The 21,736-nt window shown below is 39.6% G+C and overlaps 1 protein-coding gene across 3 annotated transcripts in view; it reads left to right on the forward strand.

Moving 5' to 3' along the window:
* The window catches only part of ULK4 (unc-51 like kinase 4), a 388,751-nt gene that overhangs the window by 114,608 nt on the left and 252,407 nt on the right, over positions 1–21,736 (forward strand). For all 3 annotated transcript variants that reach the window (XM_073333132.1, XM_073333131.1, XM_073333133.1), the window contains exon 22: positions 6,443–6,570. In XM_073333132.1, the coding sequence (XP_073189233.1) occupies positions 6,443–6,570 (128 nt within the window). The remainder of the gene's footprint in view (positions 1–6,442; positions 6,571–21,736) is intronic.

The following is a 21,736-nucleotide window of genomic DNA, read 5'->3' on the forward strand; positions in this document are numbered from 1 at the left end:
ATGCAGCAAGACTGACACTGTCTGGTCAGCAACCTGTCATCCCTCTGTACACATATGGAATGCCACTGTAGCCCTTATCAGGGCCTGCCCTCTAGGGCCCCTGTGTGTTGATCCCTGCCTTAGTAGGTGAGGAAGAGGTCCCCCACTTCCATAGTGAGGCAGCAGTTGGTAGATAGAGAGGAATGGGATCTGGAGGCCAAATGACCCCTATTATTTCCTAAAAAGATCTTTTCATAATCCTCAAAGAAAGCAGTATCCTAGGTACTGATATTGGCACCGGCCAATTTCAAGGCCTTTTAAGAGCTGCTGGTGCAGATTGAGGACACCTTGGATACTGATAGGTCAGTCATCTCCAAGAAGTTTCAGAAATTATTTTACATTTTGTCCCACTAGGATTGCCCTCTATATAAATGAAGGTGTCCTGGACCCAAATAGCCTTGTGGCAAACACCAGCCACTAAACACCACCAGCAAAACGTGTCAAAAAACTATAGCAGTTACCCCTGGGGGGTACTTTTACTCCCATTCTAGCCCAAACTCCCTAGAGGATTTGATTGTCTAAAAGAAGTTGAGCTTTGCCAAAAGCCATGCTTAAGGACAAGGATCTCCAATGCTTAGATCTGTTTGGAATAAAGGAAAAATGGGTGGCCAACTGCCAGCCATTGCAAGTGAAATATGGCTTTTCAGGATAGGATCATAGAAATGTAGGGCTGGAAGGGACCTCACCAGGTCATCTCTTCAGTTGCCCCACGATGAGGCTTAAAGTGGCTCTCCTACAGCTCATGGAGTCTCCATTCAGGCCATTAGTGGAAAGCTCATTATATCATCTCACTGTCAAGACAGTCTTTGTCTTAGGTATCATATCAGTGCAAAGTCAGTAAGCTAAAGATCTTATGGCTGGACCGCCATTTATGTCCTTTTACAGGGTCAAGTTGGTGATGAAACTGCACCCTAAATTTATCCCTTAAGTGGTCTCAGAATTCTGTCTGAATCCGTCTCTTACTTTATCAGTCTTCTTCCAAAACTTCATTTGTCATTGGGGGAAAAAAAGGAGCTTCATTTTGTGGATGTGTTTAGGGACCCACTTTCTTACATCAACAGGACCAGACCTTTCTCCCCACCTCTTTGTGGCTGTATCTGGTGCATCAAAGAGTCAAGCCAACTTGTCCCAGAGAATCTTGATATGGCTTACAGAATACATTTCCACCTGCTATCATTCAGCTGGCAAACTTTCCACTCCAATTGTCAAGACACACTCCACCAGGGTGCAGTTTTCGCCTGCTTCAGAAAAGTACCAATATCTGTGATTTGTAAGGCATCTGTGTGGAATAACCCACTGAGCTTTCTAAAATACTATGCACTTGACATGGCTGCCAGAGCTGATGCCAAGTTCAAAAGAGCAGTACAGTAGAACCTCAGAGTTACAAACACCAGAGTTAAGAACTGACCAGTCAACCACACACCTCATTTGGAACCGGAAGTACGCAATCAGGCAGTAGCAGACACACCCCCGCCCCCTCTCCCCCCCCAAAAAAGCAGATACAGAATAGTACTATGTTAACTACTAAAAAAAAATTAAGGGAAAGCTTAAAAAATAAGGGAACTGTTTCTGTGCTTCTTTCATTTGAATTAAGATGGTTAAAAGCAGCATTTTCTTCTGCATAGTCAAGTTTCAAAGCTATATTAAGTCAATGTTCAGTTGTAAACTTTTGAAAAAACAACCATGTTATGTTCAGAGTTACAAACAACCTCCATTCCTGAGGTGTTTGTGACTCTGAGGTACTACTGTATTTCAGTGCCTCTTTGACTGGTACAGCTGAGACTCCTCACTCCCATCCAGTGGTGCAAGTAGAAATCATTTATTGCCAGTACTGCACTCGTGGGAGGGACACAAGGGGGGACATGTGACCGCCCCAGGCTCTCCCTGTCCCCTCTGACACCACCCTTTGTATATACAAACATCAATATGCTTAACTACTCACTTTCCCTCCAAATATGTAGTATTCAGTCTGTTTATATGGAATATGGGAGTTGGGTGAGGAGCCATTTCAGCATATGTATGACTTATTAAAAGACAAATTTTAAGTAGAACTGTATCCTAAACTACTTTATGGTATTGTACTCAAACGTATTTCAATGAGGGATTCAACTTCCTTTATAGGAACAGACTCCTGAAACTCTTACCAGTCCACAAAAGTGGTCCAGAGTCATGCAGATAGTCTCATTGTCTTCAGTGGGATTGATCAAATGATTAAGGGTTTACAGGATTAGGTTCCAAGTTTGTAAATTATTCTGGAAAAAACTGACAACTCCTGAGCTGTCAAATCAGTAGAAGCCTCATTCAGATAAAGGTGGGCAGATGTGTGATAAGTCTTAGCTCTGTTGCTAAGATGAGGAACATATTTTCATCAAAGTTCTTGGCAGATTCCTGAGGCAGCTGGTTTAAGGCCATGAGTGTCTGGCATTATAACCTTCATTTATAATAATCCCTGGTGAGGAGGTTTTAGCTGGAAAACATTCCAAACATCCATATCATTGGCTTAAGAGGTTCAGTCTGCAGACCTGCAAGTCATTTGAACCAGTAGCAAAATTTCCTACAAACCAGGACTTTAACTCTTGGATACATTAAATGTCTGCTTCAAAAACGAACGAACGAACAAAAAAACCCACGGTCTTTGAAGAAAGGAAAAGATTTGCTGGAATATGCTTTGGCAGCTACTCCTCTTTCTATTGGATATAAAAATTCTAAGCCTCCTTTTCCATCTTTGGGAGCTGATGTGCCTGGATAGGCAGTTCTATAACCATATTGTGAAATATTTTATGGATCACTTTTGAATACAGGGTTCTAAACGAATCCCAGCCTGAGAAAGCAATACTAATAAGTAAAATCTCAGTTGAAGGGAACAGGTATAATGTTTCCTCCCCACCCCCGCTATTCCTAGGATCCATGGCCTTTTGTAAGTTAGTTATGCAGTTTGGATGGCTTCACATGTGAACTCTTTATGCTTGGTTGAGCTTCCTGTATTACTCACCTGTGCACAACGTCAGTGTAGTTGTGGCTCCCCGCACAAACTGGTAAAGGAACTTTCCAGTAATCTTTCGGGAATTCTGATAAGTCAGACAACCTCATCTCTTGTAATGGGTGCATTCAAATTCAGAAAGTGTGCCCCACTGAGCCGCTCATTAGCTTATGCACTCTGGAAACTGAAGGAGGCCAATCGCCATGTAAATGTTGTGGAATTTCAGGCTGGCTTTGAGACTTTCTTCTCTCATGCTAAAATCATTATTCATTTGCAAACAATACAGATGCATTGTACTGTTTCATCCACTAGGGACTGTCTAAGTTTCCTGTGCTGGGTGGCAGTTGTATGTGGGAATAGCATTTTGAGACTGAAATGCACCCACCCAGAGTTTATCTAGTATTGGACACAAATGGGTCAGGAGCAACATGAAGGGCCCTAGGAAGCATGGTAGCAAACTTCACCGTTGCCAAATGGAACCGTCTTCTGGAGATGGACTTACTTAAAATCTGGAACAATGTGGACTCTCCAGACTGTTATTCAAGAATTGGTAACTGATTGATTATTTTATTCCTCAGTGGTAGAAAATTCTCCCTCATGCTGTCCCGGTTTCCATCCTTTCTAAAAGGAATTATAGTAGATACTGCAGGACAGAGTATGAGTAATTCTCATATCATGGCCTTGACTGCCAACTCTGTTAGCCACCTCCGCCCACTGACACACCCTTACCTCTTCCTGGCGCTGATTCTGAATGTTCTCTCTGAGGAAAGGTCAGATGCTGCATGTGAATTTCAAGTCCCTTCAACTGTTAGCTTGGTTTCTGGGTTCTGAGCAGAAAATTCTTTACAAAATGCAGTTCAAGCTGATGAAATTTTGTTGGAACCTCAGCAGCCATCCAACAGACATTGTTAAGCTTTCAAGTAGAAGTGCTTTGTGAAGTGGTTTATTCTATGGTTATACACAATCTTGTTTAAAGCCTTTTTATTTTTGCACACTCTCCTTTCTTTAAGTCGGGTTAGTGAAGGTGTACTTATCAAGTTTCAGTTCAATTTTTCAGTCTTCAATCAGTCTTTCCACCAGGTATCCATCAGTGCAGAACTTCATTTAGGGTTTTTCATTTGAATCCACCATTTCATAACCCTTCAAATAATGGCTTTTCAATGGGGAGAAATCAATGGACAGGGAGCTTATGCTTGTGACCAGTCAGTCTTTCTTCCCTCTTTCTTGGCACATACTGAGTTGCATAGGAGCAGGGATCTCTCTCTAGCTTTCAAGCTCTTTGCAGGGTTCTCTTGGGATTATGTGCTTAAAACAACAGTGGATTTAAGTGGGTGCTGTCAGAGAGTCAGAGCTTGAGGGTATGATGCTGTCTAAAGGGGAAGGTGACCATCTATACTAATATGGTCACCATTTTTGTAAAAGTGTGATAAATCTTGTACGGAGTATGCCTTGTGAGGTATCATTTGAAAAGATGCAATCCACTGGGAATTATTATCTTGTTGTAATGTGTATATCAATTTTGCTATATATTTGTAACTCAAACATGTGAGTCTGAGAAACGCGCATAGGCTGGCTCTTCAGGAATGACAAAAGAACTGTAAACAAGGGTCTCTGCATGTCATCCCAAAGACACCTCAGATGGAACATTTGCAGGAGATGCCAGCCTAATTTGCAATTCATATCAAGGACTAATGGCAAAGCACCTATGTCATGGAACTGCCTGACCCAGGTCACAGCCAGGATTTTTCCAGCAAAAAGGGTCAAGGTATAAAGAGGGAAAACAAAGGCACCTGGCCACCTCTTTCCTACCCTATCTCTGGACTGGTGAATTCTAATTCGGGAAATTTAAAATAAAAGGACTGAGATCCCCAAAACTTTTTGGGCAACTGTGACAGAGTGTCAGGCAAGAAAGGCTGAGTCAGCATTCTGTCCATAGCAGGTCCAATCGAGCAAGGCAGATAGGAGCTGACTAAGCAGAGCTGTGCCAAATTTGTGGTTGAGACAGGGCAGAAAAGCTACTTAAGCAGTTAGCCAGAGCCTACAAATAGGCACAGGAAAGAAGTGGAAAGGGGCAAGCAGGCAGCAAGGGGGGAGGGGGAGAGAGAGAGGGAGAAAGATTGCTTGCTTGCTCGCTTGCTCTCTCTCCCCTGCTTGTTATAGGATCTATATAGGTAATGAAGGTGATGGGGGACTCCATTTCTAAATAAGCTGCACAAGGTGTTGGACCAGCACCAGGGTCTCTGTGCAGTTTGTAGTCCTGGACAGAATCAGAACCAAGAAGGCCCTGTTACAGCAACCCAGAGAGATTTATAGAAAACTAGCAGATTTAACATCCCTGCTATCATTTGGCCCACATACTTTGATCCAACTGAAAGGTATTTTATTTGCTTTGATCTTTTAGTAATTTTCATTCCGTTTTCTTAGTTAATAAATGTTTAGTTTACTAAAGGATTGGCTACAGTGTTGTTTTTGGTGTAAGGTCATGAGCGTCCATTGACCTAGGTAAGTGACTGGCCCCCCAGGCTTGAAGAACCTAATGTGTGGTGATTTTGGTTTTAATAACCTTTCATCACAAAAATCCAGTTTGGGTGATAATATAGGTCTAAGGGAATTGTCTGTGGCTTCATGTTAAGCTAGTATAGCAATCCAGGAACACACATTTGTTGTTGGTTTGGTTAATCTAATGATAGAATATACCACCAGTGTGAGAGTGTCTGCCCAGTTTTTTCACAGCGTGACCTGAGTTTGGCCCTCAGCTGTGACCCATACCAGGCACGGTTACAGAGGGAAACAGTGTTTTCTTTTAAATTCAGGGTCCTTGCTAAGTAACTTAGGTCTGATGTGCCACATAGTATGCGGTATACTTAACTAGCCTCTAGTTACATCAAACAAATGGTTTTTTATTTGTATTAGCTTACGATTTTCTAGCTCACATGGAAGGTAGTATGTAAACTACTAAATTTCATAGTATTAGGAGGAAAGACAAGCATTTATTTTTTGCAATTTTTAAAATTACAACTTTTCTTTTAAAACAACTATTGTGTTTAAAATATCCTTTGTCATGTCTTTTGTTAAGATGAAATAACTTTTTCATTATGGGTTTCTCTGTGTTTTAAATGATATGTCCTATTTTGGGTCCAACAAAGTAGAAAACGTCTGTTAACCTTGGCCCTCGGAACGCTGCACATATCCGCTTTGCAGTTGGCCTATCTGTCTAGGACAAAACTCCTTTATTCAACAGTATCATGTGGGATTTTGAGCTGTAATTTAATGTTCTGAAAAGGCTTTACCTAACATTGAATCCAAACATATTTGCATATTTATTGTGCCAGAATTATTTAAAATGTGTATACGCTAATGGACAATGTTATTTAGCTACTTTGTTGTTCAATAAACAGTATTTGTGTTTTTGTTCCCACCCAGGATTTTGTGACTACAATTATCCGTTTATTTGAAAGTCCATCAACTTCCATTAGAGCAAAAGCCTTTCTGGTCCTGTTACAGGTTTTAATTAATAACAGAGAGATGTTACTGCTCAGTTGCCAAGCAAGGTAAGATGATAATGGAGACTATAATTAGACATGTAGTGTGTATTTTCAAAGTTTAGCTCTGTAAACTCTATCAGTTTATACTTGTTCATACTCTACTTGTTTATAAATAATTATTAGCATATTATGAGAGGAAAAACGTTGATGGCTTTTGTCACCAGATTAAATAAATTATATTTCAGGTTTTTATTTATAATACTTTCAAATGAGCCACTTTTGTGAGGAGAGTGGTGGGACAAGCTACGTACATTGTGAATCTTGGTTCTATTCTAATATTTTTTTCATGGTACACAAAACAAAATAGATAATGGGCCAATACACACTATAAACCATTATGATTAACAACAGCTATGACTAACAGCAGCAGTAAAGACTTGATTGAACTGCCAAACTGTTTGTTTTTCTTCATATATTATGATTTCTTTAAACATAACGGTAGCTTTTTAGCGAACAATTTATCCCTTGACAGGATAACTGATTGAAACTAAAACATTTCTCTGGTGCTCACATGATGAGATAGCTACAGTGGGATGGGAGAGGAGAAATGGGCCATTATATGGGGAGACAGTTACTTTTGTAATATTCTGGACCCTGAATATTTATTTGACCCAGTGTGGATAATGGATGTTCTTTGATATGTATCAATGGGCATTCATCAGCATATTTCAGTTACTTAAGTGTCTCCTAGATTTGTGAGCGAACCATACAGCTATTTCAAAATGACTAGAAGTACAGTAGCAAGAAATTAACTGGCTGACTATTTTTAAAAAATAATTTGAGTATTTCAGGCATTTTTAAAGACGGTTTTTGAAATTTATAGCAAGTCTGGTAAAAGTTGCAAAATTTGTGTCTTGATTTCTTCTTTAGTAATACTTTGATAAAGATAAAATATATACAGACAGGAAATGCATATAGCACTATATTGCTTCAAACTATAAAATCTGGTGGTAAAAGACAATTGATACAAGGGAAAAGTTCACCACGAATTGAGGCAAGTGATACAAAAGTCAGAGTAGTAACAACCCTAAGGCAACACTGCATATATCTCCACAGTTTCAAGAGAAATGCTGTTCAGTCTACTTTAGACAGGGTTTTATTTTAACCAAGTTATCAAATCTAATATCATTGCAGGGGTTTTTGTGAGTTTAGTTGTTAAACTTACTAAATCTGTAAACTAGTATTTGCTAGTTCAAAGTCTATGCTGTACCTTAAAAAGACTCCATTAAAAGACGTGCATTTCTAAATGAGTATTTCAAAATTAATTATGTGCGAACTGGATACCTGGACAAGGGAGGTAATCTGACACAGGATTTGTAACAGAACCTGTTACACAGACGCTTTCCGAAGGGCTTTGAGACCGATGAAAGAAAAGTACCTGAGAAATAATAATGTTTTTATTGTTATTTCACCTCTAGGTCACTGGTTTCAGCCCTGTCCAGGAATAAGCAAAAATATCAGTACTTAAAATTAATTGATCTCAGTCTGGATGCTGTGGATAGGTATACATATCACAAACCCAGATACCACAGTTGGCACCCATTCAGCCATTCTTGCCAGAGAAATGCAAAACCATTTTGACTGGGAGGTCTGGGGAAGCCTGCATTGTTGCTATTCATACTGTGACAGTCCCTTAAACAATTAAAGGTCTTTTACTCTCAAGGGCTATCACCACTAGTACCTTTCAGAAGCACCCCATTTATGTTTTTAAATACAAAGATGTGTCCATTGTAACATGATTACTGTTTCATATATGTTAGGTAATTTTATAAGTCTTTCAAAGTTTTAGATAAAGGAAACGCAGTGGATCTAATTTACCTAGATTTCAGTAAGGCGTTTGGTACCATGCCACATGGGGAATTATTAGTTAAATTGAAAAAGATGGGGATCAATATGAAAATTGAAAGGTGGATAAGGAATTGGTTAAAGGGGAGACTACAGCAGGTAATACTGAAAGGTGAACTGTCAGGCTGGAGGGAGGTTACTAGTGGAGTTCTTCAGGGATCATTTTTGGGACCAGTCTTATTTAATCTTTTTATTACTGACCTCGGCACAAAACGTGGGAGTGTGCTAATAAAGTTTGCAGATGATACAAAGCTGGGAGGTATTGCCAATTTAGAGAGAGACCGGGATATCATACAGGAAGATTTGGATGACCTTGTAAACTGGAGTAATAGTAATTGGATGAAATTTAATAGTGAGAAGTGTAAGGTTATGCATTTAGGGATTAATAACAAGAATTTTAGTTATAAGCTGTGGACGCATCGATTAGAAGTAACGGAGGAGGAGAAGGACCTTGGAGTATTGGTTGATCACAGGATGACTATGAGCTGCCAATGTGATATGGCTGTGAAAAAAGTTAATGCGGTCTTGGGATGCATTAGGTGAGGTATTTCCAGTAGAGATAAGGAGGTTTTAGTACCGTTATACAAGGCACTGGTGAGACCTCACCTGGAATACTGTTTATAGTTCTGGTCTCCCATGTTTAAGAAGGATGAATTCAAACTGGAACAGGTACAGAGACGGGCTACTAGGATAATCTGAGGCATGGAAAATCTGTCTTATGAAAGGAGACTCAAGGAGCTTGGCTTCTTTAGCCTAACCAAAAGAAGTTTGAGGGGAGATATGATTGCTCTCTATAAATATATCAGAGGGATAAATACCAGAGAGGGAGAGGAATTATTTAAGCTCAGTACCAGTGTGGACACAAGAACAAATGGATATAAACTGGTCATTGGGAAGTTTAGACTTGAAATTAGATGAAGGTTTCTAACCATCAGAGGAGTGAAGTTTTGGAATAGACTTCCAAGGGAAGCAGTGGGGGCAAAAGACCTATCTGGCTTTAAGATTAAACTCGATAAGTTTATGGAGGAAATGGTATGATGGGATAACATGATTTTGGCAATTAATTGATCTTTAACTATTCATGGTAAATAGGCCCGATGGGATGTTAGATGGGGTGGGATCTGGGTTACTACAGAGAATTCTTTCCTTGGTATTTAGCTGGTGAATCTTGCCCATATGCTCAGGGTTCAGCTGATCGCCATATTTGGGGTCGGGAAGGAATTTTCCTCCAGGGCAGACTGGAAGAGGCCCTGAGGGTCTTTCACCTTCCTCTGTAGCATGGGGCACTGGGTCACTTGCTGGAGGATTCTCTGCTCCTTGAAGTCTTTAAACCATGATTTGAGGACTTCAGTAAGCACAGACATAGGTGAGAGGTTTATTGCAGGAGTGGGTGGGTGAGATTCTGTGGCCTGCATTGTGCAGGAGGTCAGACTAGATGATCATAATGTTCCCTTCTGACCTTAATAGCTATGTATCTATGTAAAGTTCTGTTGTACAACAGAATTAGTTTTTTTGTCGATGATTAGAGTAAACCTATTCCATCATTACTATGGCACTAAAGTACTCTATACAGTACAGAGATTGCTTTGATATAATAATATAGTCTTGTGACAGGTATCTGTCACTTGATTTATAGTACTCTAAAAACGTTTTAGCTGCATTGTAATCAGCTGCTGCTGCAGTGCTATTAGCCTTAAAACATTTTGACTGCTGGTGATTTTAAAATGGATGATAGCAGAGTACTCTAATGACAGTGTAGTGGTGGTGTTAGTATTTGATATAATGAATTGATTTTTGTTTTTGCTTATACTTTTTTTTTCCCACAGTGACCTTTTTTTCCCTGTAGCTATTATTTCCCATTTCTTTGCATTTGCCATTCTGTTATGTGATGTATGGCCTCTTTCTTGACTTGCACTTTGTCTCACTTCAGATAAAGGTACATCAAATAAATATGACATAAGTCAAAAGAAATAAGGACTCAATGTCTCCACATCAGCTCTCTGTTTTTAAAGTGTACTATAATATGCTGTAAGCACTTCCCAAGTTTTTTTCAAACCATTAGTTTACTTAATAAAAAAACAATCAGACCATTTTGTGAAAATGTTGGTTAGACAATTCGACAGGTGTCATAGTCCTAAAATGAAATATTTTTTTCAAAAAGTTAATGTAGTCCACTCTTTGGTCTTGTTGGTGTCCTTATTAGGACCAGGATGCAATATGAAAATGAGGAGATGTTGCACACCTTCTTTTCTCTGCAATCTTCAGCATGTATGTGATGCTTCTGGTAGAGATCATGAGACATTTTCATCTTCAGGTTCATTAGTAGGCTGATAATGCTTAGCTCTGTGTCTTTCTCAATCAACCTTGATTCTCCATTCTCTTTGCTTTCCTCCTCCTTAGCTGACACAGGGTCCTGTTCATCCAGAATAACAGGGTTGGTGGTGTTGGGTAGAGGGAAACATTTTGAAGAATTGATAGGAATTACGATTGCTCCCTCTACTGAGGAAGTATTCTCCCATTTGTCTCCTGGAACAGTACTATCTGGGTCTTACTGGTTCAATTGCTGCTGCTGGATTGGTAGGTAGTGTCTTTGGCTAGCCTTAGAGGTTGCACCCTCATCATTGCTGTAGTTATTGATCCTATTTACTCCTGCTACCTGTCTGTAGAGTTGGCCTTGTGTGGAAAGATTCTTAATGAAGAATCCTTGGTTCTAGAAATTGATTTCTCTCACAGATGGCAAGAGCCTTAGATCTGTGGTGCAAGACATTTCTGGGTCTGTAATCATCCGATTACTTAAATGGGTGGAAGAGCCTAAGTAAATTGTTGGCAATAGTTTTGTTTACATTTTTGAAATCTCAGCTCACACATTGATGTGGGATATATTATAAATTACTTTAATAAATCTGCTATAGAAGATTATGATAAAATGAGCTATTGTTATATCATTTTCTAGCAATAAGACAAAATAATTATTTAAGACCAGAATTAAAGCACCAGCAACCCACGTTTTTGTCGTCTTGATTTTGTGAGCATGGAGGCCAGTGCTTCAGTGCTTTAATCTTCATACAACATGTATACATCTAACATCTTTATCTACACTGTTGATAAATAATTTTCCATAAAACAGTATATTGCCTTTAAATATGTAGTTTTCATATACTGTAGTTTTGATACTTCATCAGAAGAATATCTCTGGTAGACCAACAGTGACCACCTTTATGTAGTTTGAGGTAAACAATACTGTAACACTAATTTAAGAAGCATGGGTTGGCTATGACCTGTGGGTCACTAGGCAATTGAATAAACATTATAATCAAAGACACCCCTATCTTATGTGTGTCTTAATGTAAACCACTGTTGACAGGGCATCCAGAAAATATACCTTAAAGTCTAAACCAGTAGCACTCATCCATGAAATAAATACACAAAGTACTTTCCTGATTCTTGCAAGAAAGTTTTTTCAAGCAGATAAGAATGTTCCAATGTAATCCTCTGCTCCCATGATTAAATTGTAGTATTATTTTGATTAAGCCTCTCTTTGTGATTCAGTGATCAATTGACGTTTTTATTTTAAGTATATCCTACAGATTATGTGAAAAGCAATAGAGGATAGTACTTTTTAAAATTATACTTCTTAAGTGGACTTCTGAATCTGACAAAACTGTCAGAAAAATATTTTATCCATACATCCTGTCTATATTACCAAGCTTAGCTCCAAGCACAGGGGCAATTATATTTACTCAAGCTACATTATTTCCAGATCTTTAAAAAGGCCCCTATCCTCCAGACTTATACACGTGCTTAACTTTATCTTCCATGAATTAACCCATTGGTTTCAATGGGACTACTTATAACACATGCAGTTAACATGTGCGTAAATCTTTCAGGATCAGGGCCAAAGTTAATTTCAGGTCCCTATTTAGCTTAAGGACCCATGGTTTTGATGTAAAACACAAATTAAAAATAGCTTCTGATATAATTGGGACTTAAAACAGACATTTGCTTGAACATTAGAGAGTATCACCATACATGTAGTTTTCATGCAATTTAATACAGTGTTAAATTATGGGGCAAGCACCTGTGCTGTGTGATTATTTTGGAAGCATTTTACAAGTTGTTTCTCAGTGTTTTCTAGAAGTGCATGTATTTTCTCATTGTTTGATCAAGGCTTTGTCTTTCAGTTGATGAAAATATCTCTTCACGTCGTAGGAAGTCATGATTTTACTGATTAACTACACCCAACTAATTTTCATTGCAACAGCTAAGATTTTGTGGGGTTCTGGTAGGCAAAGTTTAGGTTAAAGCTATTCTTCAGTTAAACAGACCGTAAGGCAATACATGCTTTGTATTCTGCTTTGAATAGCATGGTTATTTTGGAATCATGTCATAAGTGCCAATGTAATTGCTGTATTACTTTTTCTCATAACTCATTACCAAATTAAATAGTGAGGATCATAATGTTCCTTGTTTAAATATTAAAAACGTAAGTCTGAGCAGAATTGCAGCATATAATGTAAAAATATTGAATTTTCCTATTGAAAATATTTTGCATCACTAATCATGGTAAAATCATTAAAAATTGCTGGTAGGTGCAAATTACTTATGGTTGCTCAGTGTTGGTAAACTCAGTTGTATTGTAGCAGGGAGCATACAGTATATTACCTGAAAATGAAAGTAATGGAGATATAAAGAAAGGAAACTGAATATTAAGGACAAAATTCCACTATGTGCAATGTGCAGCCCTGTGCACCACTTGTGAATGGCAGGGGTCTGTGATGACAAATAAAGGCATCTTGTATTGTTGGCCAGTCAGTCGCAACTGTATAAATTCCATAGCAGGATAATGTGTCAAGTCAAACTGTCCTGGTAGCAGTGAAAAAGGGGAAGGTCCTCAGTGTTCCCTCTGTTACTTACCTTCACCCTTTTCACTGCTCAAATCCTAAACATGACAGTCAATAAACCTGACAAATGAGCACAGGTTTTGTTAGGTTTATTGACTGTCAAGAAAGATTATTGCATAAACTGACTGCATAGATCCTCGAACTCTTCAGAATGCCAACAGAATTATTCTAGTCCATCACTCTTCATGCTATCATAGAGCCATCCAGCCCTAGCTAGCCAACCCAAGAGCCTGTTGCAGGGACCAAGACTACCTATTGAAAGCCCTCTTTTTTGAGGTCCAGCCTATTGGCTGACTCTTGAAACAGGGCGACCCAGGGACGTGCACTGCATTCCAAGCCCTGCCTCACAGTCTCATGCTGCCTGGTAAGGCCATCATACCTTAAATTGCACTTAAGCCTTATTTTTGAGGATGTAAGAGGTATTAACTGGTACATAGGCTTTGTGCTGACTGTATGCACAAGGGTGCATTTCAGCCAAGTGAAATGGACGTGCAGTTCCTATTAGTAAAAGATATAAGAATAATATCAGAAACTGTACAAATCGTGATTTAAAAGCTCTCCTCGTATATGTGATGTGAAGGAAATCTGGTGCAACTTTATATTTTCTTATTGGAAAAAGATGTATTTCTCTGGTCCTGAAAGAGTTAGGAAAATATCCTTATTTCCCACTCCTTTACAATCCCCGTTCTTGAAGTTCTTACCTAGGGAAATAGAAATAACTCTGAGAGAACCTGTCAGTGCAACTCCTAATTGGCTGCAGGGCCCTCTGTGAGTATTACAAAGCATGCCCTCCAAAAGAGTAAGACAAGGTCTGGGAGTCATTGCCAGACTCTTTTAAATGGCAATGTAGACTACCTGCCAGGTCAGAGCACTCCCGTTAGGCCACTATGACTTGCCATCTACTGCACTGGGTGGATCTATGATTGCTGTATAAAAATTATTACTGAGAAATGAGGTTGGGGTTTTCAAAGAGGCCTACTGCAGTTATGCACCAACTCCCATTGAACATGATGGGAGTTGGTTGCATAAATCTTAAACATATTTGAAAATCCCAGTCTTAGTTAATGAAAACTATTTGCTGCTCTGATTTAGATTCACTTTGACTGTGCTGATTTATCCACCCTGCAGAAAAGTGCTGCTTGCCACCAAATTATTTCAGTACCACATAAGTTGTGTCCGCAGGATGTGGGCAGGTTTTCAGTGCTTAGGGCTGCCATTCATGTACCTCACTTTTAAGACTGTCCTTAGTTTCATCTTAACTCCTTTTATTTTGTATTATTCTTATCTGGTAACAAAAAGTATTAAGTGTGAGATTTCTTCATATTTTTTGTGTCAAGTCTCTTTATCTAGGTGAATAATAAGTAAGATTTGAAACTTTTTCAAATTCATAAAAACCTCATACTTTCCTGCTATGAAATATATTCAGCAGTTCAGAGCTTATTTCATTTGCTATACCAACAGGGGGTTTATAGATAATTTCCATACTTTTATTTCCCTTTCTGGGAGCATATGTCAGCTGCACTGCATCCAAAATCTCCCCCTGCAGCACAAGAGATAAAGGTTTGACCGGACTACATTAGTCTAGAACTACAGTAGATTCCTAAAACTGAAATTCCTATTAGACTATCAGAGTACAATATCTGACTTCCTTTCTGGATAATATACTGAGCTGTCATGTCTATTTGTTTTTACATACTCTATATTTTAAAAGGATTTTTCCTTGTTTCTAGTGAGCGTCTTCCAAATTGTTTACCTTCACTTCATTTTATCCACTAAAAAGTTGCTCTTGGGGTGGAGTTCTTTCCTTAGGTTGGAGAAAAAAGGAGAGGGGTTTTGTTTGTTTGTTTGAAACCTTCAGTGAAAACTGATAAATGTTCAAAACCTTTAAAAATCAGACCATTTATGTAGATGCCTATAACTGGACTAAGAACCTATCTCTAGGTACCCAATTTTGAAAATCTTGACCACTATTAATAATGTAGTTGCCCCCCAAAATGTACAACTTTGATCTCCAGAAATTATAGTTTCTTTGGAAAGTAGAACCAGTTTTCTAGGAAAATACTTATTTTATTTGTTGTTTTTGTACCTTGAGTACATAAAACAAATATTTATTATTACATTAAACCTAGGAAATAAATTTACCCACAATTATATCACTGATCTTTCTGTTCAGACACAGAAAATTTAAGGGAATAATTTATTTGTGATTAAGAACTTATAAATAATATTAGGTTGTGGTGTTGGGAAAATGGTTGAAACCTTCGATTGTTTTCTGTATAATCCTTAGGTTGCCGTACAGGGGAGTGATAGGACACAACGTACCATAAATATAGCCAGGAAGCTGAATTGATTTGCATGCCCAACTTCTCAGAGAATGATTAATTCATCCTAACTGTTAATGCCATGTCTATTTTATTAATTCTGGCATTTCTTTGTTCACTTTGTGTCCCTTTGACTGCATGGCAGACATATACTTGTTATGCATGGAATAAGTTTGATACTTTTGTAGGCCCAACTTTGCCATACAAACAGAACAGGTGTTTATTTGGGACAGTAAAACATTCTGGTAAATCATTCTATGGTAGGGTTGCCAGGCGTCCAGTTTTCTACTGGAATGCCCAGTCAAAAAGGGACCATGGCAGCTCCGTTCTCGGCTGTGTTAAAAGTCCAGCTGGCTGCAGCATGGCAGGCAGGCTCCGTACCTGGCTCCGCATGGCTCCCAGGAAGCGGATGGCATGTCCCTCTGCCCCCGCCTGCAGGCACCACCCTGACCACCAGCTCCACAGCCCCCATTAGCCAGGGTTCCTGGCCAATGGGAACTGCAGGAGCAGCACCTGCAGGCGGGAGCAGTGTACTGAGTCCTCTGGCTGCTCCTCCGCTTCAGAGCCAGAGGGACATGCCATAGCTTTCTGTGAGCTGCGTGGACTTCCTCCATATCCAGGAAATGCCGGGGCTGCCTGAAGCCCGCACCCCCTCCCGTGCCCCAGCTCTGAGCCCCTGCCACACTCCCAACCCCTCGGCTCTAGCCTGCAGCACCCCCTGCATTCCGAACCTCTTTTCAGCCCAGAGCCCTCATCCCCTCCCACACCCTGAACCCCTCATTTCTGGACCCACTCTGGAGCCCATACCCCCTCCCACCCCAGCCTGGAGCCCCCTCTTGCACCCCCAACCCACCCCCCCTTGCACCCAGAGCAGGGGTGGGGCCTGGGCACAGGGTAGGCAAGGGGTATTCAATTTTCTGCAATTAGAAAGTTGACAACCCTATTCTGTGGATGACTGTGAGGAAGGGAGAATGTTTGCCTAGGGCTTTAGAACAGTAAACTTCCCTAAAGCTGACTGTACTAATGTGGGAATTGGCAGGATTTTGTTGAGTTGCTATCAGTGCTATCAAATAATTTAAAGAAATATTGGTGGTCTTTTTTGGAAGCAATTGTCAATTTTGGCTTTTTTGTGGGAGAGAAGAACATAACTTTGAAAAGGGGAGGGTTTTGCACATGAAGAGAGAGAGCTGGCCATACTCAGGAGCTTTACATGTATTTTTACTTTTCACTTTCCCCAAAATAAGTAAACACACATCTGATGCTTCTCAAACACTCTTTATGTTGGATTTTGCAAGAGAGAATTCCTTTCTTAAAATATAAATATATATCAAACTTATTGTGCTAGCCTTCACTCAACAGCTTGTTTAGATAATGTGTAGACAATTCTAAACTTACTATCTCACTCAAACTAAATTTACAAGAATATTTAAAGAAAAATATGATACTCATGTTTCTCATACTTAATATTTGGTTAAACATATTCTCTCTCAATGAAAGAACATATTTAAACAACTTTAATTTATTTTGTTTTAATTATTCAAGGCAACTGAAAATGTCTAATAAAACTACATATCATATATATAATGAAAGTTGGAGTTGACTGATGAGATGGGCTTTTGAATAGTTAACATGTATTTTATTTCATCAAAATTGACCATAATTGAATAAATCATACCTAAAGTCTAAGGAAAATAGCTAGAACCTTTGGCAAGTATAGCTGGATCTGCTGCCTTTGGGCTCCTGTGGTGAGAAAAAGTAAATGGTTACTGAATGGATCACTTATTTCTCTCTCTCCTTCCTACTCCCCCCATATAAGACACCATAAAATAAAGGTTTTTGTTGTATTTCAAAATATGCAGTTTCATCATTGCTTAGGGGCCCAGTCATGCAAACTCTTTTTTCAGGTGAGTAGTTCTTATTCCAGTGAATAATCCCATTTTATAATGGGACTGTTCTCCTGCCTGAATAGAGGTTTGCAGGACTGGGCCCTAACATACCACATGCTTACACAAGAAGTTGTTTAAATCCAGTTATTTTCATCATCCTAGACAAGGACACCTTTTGATTTCTGTATTAATGTGGCACTTTGGGTCCAACCCAGACCAGTAAGAGATTGAGTCACTGTCTGCCCTGTAATCCTGTGCAGCCTTGATTCAGCGCCCTGTCACCAGCAGCAGGCTCAAAGCACAGTAGCTTCACTCTGGCTTCCACCAGCCTTGGTTACTCCTTGCAGGGTGACCCCAACACCCTCGCAGTCCCAAATTTCCATTTAAACCAACTGCTTTGTAATGCTCACTAAACACTTACAAAAGTTAAGTTCACTGATCCCTTAGAAAGTGTAACCAGCAGTTTATTAGCTTAACTGGGGTTAGCAAACACTCTGTTTAATCAAAGCACTGGCTTAGTTTATACTAAAAATAAAACAAGTTCATTAAACAAAAAGACATAGGTTTAAGTGATACCAAGTATAAGGACTAAAGATAGAAAGGATTACAAGTGAACAAAAGTAAAAATATGATTCTAAGACTAACACCTGAGTCCCTCTTTTTCAAAGAAGTGTTTCTAACCAAGTCTCTTCCAGCATAGCTGACCATACTCTTTGGCCAGTACCCCTCAAAGTGCTCAGTTCCTTTGTCCCTTCAGGTGAAGGATGCGAAAATGGCTTCTCCCCCCGCCCCCCTCCCGTCTCTATATATCTATATAGCTATATATCTATCTCTAATCTTCCCAAAGTTCATTGACCTTGCTTCAGGAAGCAGAAAGGTTTCTTGAGGGCACAGTCTCCATCCCCCAATGAGATTTCCTCACATGCTCTCCTGATGGCTTTCAGAGTAACAGCCGTGTTAGTCTGTATTCGCAAAAAGAAAAGGAGTACTTGTGGCACCTTAGAGACTAACCAATTTATTTGAGCATAAGCTTTCGTGAGCTACAGCTCACTTCATCGGATGCATACTGTGGAAAATACAGAAGATGTTTTTATACACACAGACCATGAAAAAATGGGTGTTTATCACTACAAAAGGTTTTCTCTCCCCCCACCCCACTCTCCTGCTGGTAATAGCTTATGTAAAGTGATCACTCTCCTTACAGTGTGTATGATGATCAAGGTGGGCCATTTCCAGCACAAATCCAGGGTTTAACAAGAACGTCTGAGGAACGGGGGGGAGGGGCAAGAGGAGGAATAAACAAGGGGAAATAGGTTACTTTTTATAATGAATCAACCATTCCCAGTCTCTATTCAAGCTTAAGTTAATTGTATCCAATTTGCAAATTAATTCCAATTCAGCAGTCTCTCGTTGGAGTCTATTTTCGAAGTTTTTTTGTTGAAGGATAGTCACTTTGAGATCAGAAATTGAGTGACCAGAGAGATTCAAGTGTTCTCCGTCTGGTTTATGAATGTTATAATTCTTGGCATCTGATTTGTGTCCATTTATTCTTTTACGTAGAGACTGTCCAGTTTGCCTTGTACACGGCAGAGGGGCATTGCTGGCACATGATGGCATATATCACATTGGTAGATGTGCAGGTGAACGAGCCTCTGATAGTGTGGCTGATGTTATTAGGCCCTGTGATGGTGTCCCCTGAATAGCTATGTGGGCACAGTTGGCAACGGGCTTTGTTGCAAGGATAGGTTCCTGGGTTAGTGGTTCTGTTGTGTGGTACGTGGTTGCTGGTGAGTATTTGCTTCAGGTTGGGGGGCTGTCTGTAGGCAAGGACTGGCCTGTCTCCCAAGATTTGTGAGAGTGTTGGGTCGTCCTTCAAGATAGGTTGTAGATCCTTGATAATGCGTTGGAGGGGTTTTAGTTGGGGGCTGAAGGTGACGGCTAGTGGCGTTCTGTTATTTTCTTTGTTAGGCCTGTCCTGTAGTAGGTGACTTCTGGGAACTCTTCTGGCTCTATCAATCTGTTTCTTCACTTCCGCAGGTGGGTATTGTAGTTGTAAGAATGCTTGATAGAGATCTTGTAGGTGTTTGTCTCTGTCTGAGGGGTTGGAGCAAATAAGGTTGTATCGCAGAGCTTGGCTGTAGACAACGTATCGTGTGGTGTGGTCAGGGTGAAAGCTGGAGGCATGTAGGTAGGAATAGCAATCAGTAGGTTTCCGGTATAGGGTGGTGGTTATGTGACCATTGTTTATTAGCACTGTAGTGTTCACCTTGATTATTATACACATTGTAAGGAGAGTGATCACTTTAGATAAGCTATTACCAGCGGGAGAGTGGGGTGGGGGGAGAGAAAACCTTTTGTAGTGATAAACACCCATTTTTTCATGGTCTGTGTGTATAAAAACATCTTCTGTATTTTCCACAGTATGCATCCGATGAAGTGAGCTGTAGCTCAGGAAAGCTTATGCTCAAATAAATTGGTTAGTCTCTAAGGTGCCACAAGTACTCCTTTCCTGATGGCTTTGTTTACCTTGCTTGTGAAAATGCTTTTCTTTGACTTTGGTCACATCTTTTGCTAAATTTACACTGGAGACAGGTAGGTAGCTACCTTCCCTCCTGTCTGGGGAAGAACCTCTTTCTCCCTTAGTGTGGTCACAGACTTCAAAAAAGCATAATATCAGTGAGTATCCATAATTCCTCATACAATGTTAATACATACATTTTACAATGATATTCATCACCAGTGTGTCATTAGTTTTCAAATGATGTATAACATCTTTTAGATACAGATTATGACAGTAGCATGAAAGGCATAGAGTGAGTCTGTCAGGCTTGAGAAGAATTGCTGATACTGACTGCACAGAATAGTGAACCACCACGGGGCCTCTCTGTCACATCTATTTATTTATTTTTTAAAAATAGTGGCTAAGAAAGGGGATGGATTAAGAGAGCTGAAAACGGTCCTTTTTAAAAATCCTGAGAACAGATTCAATCCATTGGCAATTAATGTTTCCCTGCCAGTATGCCAAAAACCTACTGCTAAACTATAGTTTAAAATAATTTCTTACTAGGGTTGCCAACCCTCCAGGATTGGCCTGGAGTCTCTAGGAATTAAAGACTAATCTTTTGTCATGATGAAATCTCCAGGAATACATCCAACCAAAATTGGCAATCCTATTTCTTACTCAAAGCTCGCTGTCATAATTTCTAGACTGAACAAATTAAGAATTTGAAACATTTAATATGTAACAAATGTGTAAATTAATCCAGTCCATTTTCCTCTCCACAGAGAAATTTGGTCTTAAATATATGTCATTAACTCTGGCTTCTTGAGTATGCGTATTATTATTTATTACAGCTAAATATACTCCTATACTGGAGCATGCTGGAAGAGACTATCCTGATCCTGGCCCACGTTGGGGATGAGCTCTGGGAGGGATCATGCCTGAAAAAGGAGCCCACAGGGACACAAGGGATGTATGCCTGCTGCACCATTCCCTAGAATGGCACAGGGTGTGCACATCTCTGTGTCTGCAGCCAACTCCATAAACAAGTGCTGTGGAAGAAAATCAGTGCTGTGGCCTTTCTGGTGGCTTTCACTACCGGGGTACTAGGAGGGAGCAAACAGAGATTGCAGTTGTTCCTGGCCACTAATGCTGGGATGCAAGGAGGCAGAAGTGTCTTGTGCTCTCCCTCACAGGTTGCACACCTATACAGTGGCCAGACATAATCTGACTCTTGGTTTTTTAAACTTTTGTTTGTCCAATGGTGCACATATGTGGCCTGATTTTCAGTGGTACTGCGTACTTGTATACGTCATTAACTTTGGGAGATTTGTGGCTTCACTGAAAATCACACCACTTCTTTTAAGTACTTAAAAAGTAGGTTTTCAAATTTATATTTAGATACACAAATTGAAAATTTGCTGCCTTGGTTAAGCAATTTTTTTTGCATTACAATTCAATATAGACTGTTTAAAGTTAGAATCTGCTATTCAGTTTTTAAGGGCCAATTCATTCCTCATGTAAGCACTATATCCCCATTTACACTAATAGTGTTGTACTTGCTTACACCAGAGTTTAATTTGGCTAATTGTATTTGGTTTATCTGTAGTTCCCCATAGAAACATTTGTTGTTGTTTTTAAAATAAACTTTGTTTTAAAGACAAAAATCTGGAAGTGCTTGCCTCAGTGGCATTTTGAGATACAGTATCAGTTTTTTGT

The sequence above is a fragment of the Lepidochelys kempii genome, chromosome 2, assembly GCF_965140265.1.
Source record: "Lepidochelys kempii isolate rLepKem1 chromosome 2, rLepKem1.hap2, whole genome shotgun sequence".
NCBI classification, from domain to species: Eukaryota; Metazoa; Chordata; order Testudines; family Cheloniidae; genus Lepidochelys; species Lepidochelys kempii.